The sequence below is a fragment of the Gossypium arboreum genome, chromosome 10 (genome assembly GCF_025698485.1).
Source record: "Gossypium arboreum isolate Shixiya-1 chromosome 10, ASM2569848v2, whole genome shotgun sequence".
In the NCBI taxonomy this organism is placed as follows: domain Eukaryota; kingdom Viridiplantae; phylum Streptophyta; class Magnoliopsida; order Malvales; family Malvaceae; genus Gossypium; species Gossypium arboreum.
In genome coordinates, this window is record NC_069079.1 from 46,168,951 (window position 1) to 46,173,252 (window position 4,302).

At 36.0% G+C, this 4,302-nt stretch overlaps 1 protein-coding gene across 1 annotated transcript; it reads left to right on the plus strand.

Moving 5' to 3' along the window:
* Positions 1-1,589: 1,589 nt before the first annotated feature.
* On the plus strand, positions 1,590-2,987 carry LOC108487838 (serine/threonine-protein kinase BLUS1-like). The gene has a single exon (XM_017792182.2). The coding sequence runs from the start codon at positions 1,590-1,592 to the stop codon at positions 2,985-2,987; it is 1,398 nt and encodes a 465-aa protein (XP_017647671.2).
* Positions 2,988-4,302: the final 1,315 nt, after the last annotated feature.

The following is a 4,302-nucleotide window of genomic DNA, read 5'->3' on the forward strand; positions in this document are numbered from 1 at the left end:
ACTCCTTGTCGTCGAGATGTACAAACGAGTAGGACGGCTCAAGTTAAGAAGCAACGGAAGCCGAGGCAAAAGTCCCGAAGGAAGAGAAAAGCTAAGGCGTCAATACGAGATCGAGGCGAATCAAGTTAGTGCCATTCGAAAGTCGCAACGAGGACGTTGCGAGAATGGGTGAGGAAGAATGTTACGGGTTAGAGTTCAAAACCCAGGACCATCGCACCAAATGCATCCGATGGAGGTCTATTGCTTAGATGGGGATCATTTGGCCCATGAGAACTGGCCCGATTCAAGGAACTGTTGGAGAAGCCTGTCAGATTTAAGTCTGGTTGGTCCAATAGCGAAGATATGGCGACTTAGGTTGATTTGTTAACTAATCTTAGAAGATAGAGGGAATCATATCTTATAAAGATTAGATAGGATTATGGTTAATCTCGTCCGTCGATGTAAATGTATCTTAACCGTCAGTTTTAGGGGAGCTCAACTATAAATAGAGAGCCTCCCCCTCATTTGTACTCACTCCATTACATTGTTTCATTATTCTTTGTGAATAAGAGAATAGAGAGCATTACTCAAACACTTTGCGAGCGCTCTTTCTGTTGTTCTTTTGGTTGCTTCTTTTGGCATAAAATCGCTTCCGCTTTTCAATTTGGTGCCTTGGAAGAGTTCTTAAAGAATCCTCATTCGAGTAAAGGCTAACTTAGGCGAGTTTGGACGAGCGAATCGCCTAAGGCCGCATGGATTGCGAGACGAAAGGTCTAGCCCCATGACATAGGAAAGTGTTGCGGTCGAACGGAGAAAAAAGACCTCTGATTTTGAGTGGGATTTTCTGTGTCATCTTTTTTTATGTCACTTTCTCATGCAAATTAAATTGTTATTTATAGTAAAAAAAACACTTAGGAGTCCTAAATTAATCTAACTTAATTATTTAATCTACAAGATAAAAATTGAAAAGTAAATGAATAAAAGTTATTTATCCAAAGTTAATCTAAATTGTCCTCAAAGATAAAAATAATATAATATAAGTATAAAAATAATACTAATTTATCTAAATCCTAATTATCCTAATTAATAATATTAATAAAACCCATAACTGTCCTAGTATAATTCTAATAATTCTAATCCTATACTAATAATTATATTAAGAAAATTTAATAACATAAAATCTTATTTTAAATCAACTATAATAATAATAATAATAATAATAATAATAATAATAATAATAATAATAATAAATTTAATTTCGCAATTAATCACTCACTTAAAAGATGAAAATTCAAATTCATCCTTAATATTAAATCGAAGTTCAATTTAATCCTGAAATTAAATAAGAATTCAAATAAGTTGACAATATCACACATTTTATTTTAATATAGCTACTATAATAATTTGTTCACTTTTTAAATTATTTTAAAATTATTTAAAATGTAGCGATTGTAAATTTTCATGCATTTTCTCAAAGATAAATCACCGTTGGCTTCTTTCCTTTGAAAAAACCTCACAAGAACAGCTTTCTAAAACCCCTTCTCTTTCCCTCGTCTTTAGTCTTCAAGAATCCTCCCACAAAACCCAATCTCAAAGAAAGAAAGAAGCCCATGGCGTATGAACAAGAAGACCATCCCAAGCTTCAGTTCCCTTTAGATTCCAACTCTTACAACATCACCGCTGAAATCGGTGCTGGTGTTTGTTCTAAAGTTTATACAGCCCAATGTCTTCCCATCAATTCAACTGTTGTTGCCCTTAAATCCATCGATCTTGATCAGTCCAACGCCGATTTCCGCAACCTTGTCGGACGTGAAACCAACACCTCCTCGCTTCTTTCCCACCCCAACATCCTCAACCCTCATTGTTCCTTCACCGCCGGAAACCGTCTCTGGGTGGTTATGCCCTTTATGTCCGGCGGTTCTTTAGAGTCCATCATCTCATCTTCTTCCCCCAATGGCATACAAGAGCAATGCATTGCCATTATTCTCAAAGAAACCCTGACTGCATTGTCGTATCTTCACAGCCAAGGGCATTTGCATCGAGATATAAAGGCCAGTAACATCTTGCTGGACGGTAACGGACGTGTTAAGCTTGCGGATTTCGGTGTTTCGTCATCGTTCTATGCGTCGAGTTCGGTCTACAGATTAGGTTCTTCGACATTTTCGTCGCAATACTGGATGGCCCCAGAGGTGATTCATTCACATAAAGATTATAGTTTCAAAGCTGATATATGGTCTTTCGGTATAACTGCTCTTGTCTCCACCAAGAAGTTTTCAGAAACTTTTCAAGACATGGTTGCTTCTTGTCTCGATAAAGATCCTGCAAACCGACCCTCTGCAGGTGAGCTTTTGAAACATCCTTTCTTTGAGAGTTGCAATTGTATTTCGGAGTTTCTTGCGGAGAATTTGCTGCTTGGGTTGCCTAGTGTTGAAGAAAGGTTTAGGGCAGCAAGCAAGATTCTTGAGGAAGGTGTGGGTTGTTATCCTAATGGGGACTGGGTGTCTGGTCTGTTCCTTCACCATCTGATGCCATCGATAATTGAAGGGAACGGCAATGAAGACGAGGAGTTTGAGGTGCATGACCCTGTACTCCCCGTGGAGTCAACACAAGCGGTGATTCCATGTGACGATGATGGTGAAGAGCAACAACCAGCTGCAGGTGGCCGTCGCAATGAAGGTAATGCAGAAACAATGGTGAACGAACTGATGGCATTGATGACGAGTTTGGATGATCAAAAGGAGAAGGTGAATAAAATAATTAACCAGCTTGGAGCTGAAACGATCAACAGAGAAGCTGAATTGGAGAAGGAGAATGCGAGGCTGAGATTGGAGTTAGAGCGTGAAAGGGAACCGAACTTGAAATTGATTCAAGTGATCAAAGAAGAAGATCAATTGTTGCACCAGAATGAGAGGCTGAGATTGGAGAATGAGAAGCTGAGATTGGAGTTAGAGAAGCTCAAAATGCACATTTCTGCTACATCAAGCACTACTACTGATGACAACAATTGAAAGTATTGGATTTGTGGTGGCATTTTAAGTCTGTTTTCTTGCTTATTACTAGAAACTGTTGTTTGATTCCGGATGGTATTATAGGACTAATGTGATTGGATTTAATGGGAAAATTTTGAGATTCTGTATGTATGTTGTTTCATATGATACCTTTTACTTCCTTACCAAATAAATAAATTGAATAAAGATTTTCAGTTTGATAAACAAGTAGATATCAAATATTTTCCTTTATTATTGTTATATCTCGGCCTTTAGACCCTTGTCAATATAATAAGCCACCAAAATCAACCTGTATACCCCTTTGGTCATCAAGACCTCTTGACAATTTGTTCCCTTTCGAAGGACTTAGCCATCCGTTTCCTTGGTGAAGTCACCCACTCAACAACCTATCTCATAAGCTACCTGCTTTTTTTTTATACAAATATTTCATCAATTGTGAACACATCACACACATCAAATGGGTCCCACCGAAAAATAACAATCTCATATTTGGAACTACCACATCCACTACTCATATGCACTATGGTAATACGTTCACTGTCCATAGTAACGGCCTGCCACTTTGCACTACCTACAGGATAAGAGAATCCCTCCTATAAATATTCTCCCGACGATAAAGAAATGATAACTTTTGTAAGCCTTGAATTTGTATTAAGTAATCTCTCCTAATAATTAGTCTATCTTCTTGTCTATTTTTGATTCTCCAACTCTTAAATTAAACTGGCCTCCTTAACACTACTATATACTCTTCTTATCTCCACTCGTCTCCTTTGTTATACACTGTATAAACAATTATTAATATTTTAATAAATGTTTTTATTAAAAATGTCTTCCTTACACTAATAACTCTTAAATGCAATAATAAAAAAATCTTATTCTCCAAGTAAAAACTCAAATTCAAATTATGAAAATAATAATCACAAACTTAAAGAATCTTAGTCATGAAAAATGAATGCACCATAGTGCGGTGTATAGTATCTTAACACAAGCAATCAACAATACAAGTAGGAGGTTTTTCATTTATCTTTTAAGATGTATGTCTATGCTAATTATCTTTTGAAATTTAAAAATAAAAAAAATAAATGAGACAATATCTCATTAAAAAATGATTTTATTAAAAAGTCACTAGTAAATCAATAAAAATGCGAAACTACATTAATAAAGAAATTTTATAATGGAAAATTTACGGTTGATGACCCAATTTTATAAGTTTTCTTGGGTAAAAAAAATAAAAAATTGCAAAAGAGCATTGTCATTATAATCGAGTTTCATTTTAATCATCCGTCATTAATTTGGGTCAGGCAATGTTATTGTA

Excerpts from the sequence above, each read along its gene's own strand:
- LOC108487838 (XM_017792182.2), top strand. The coding sequence starts at position 1,590 with ATGGCGTATGAACAAGAAGACCATCCCAAGCTTCAGTTCCCTTTAGAT.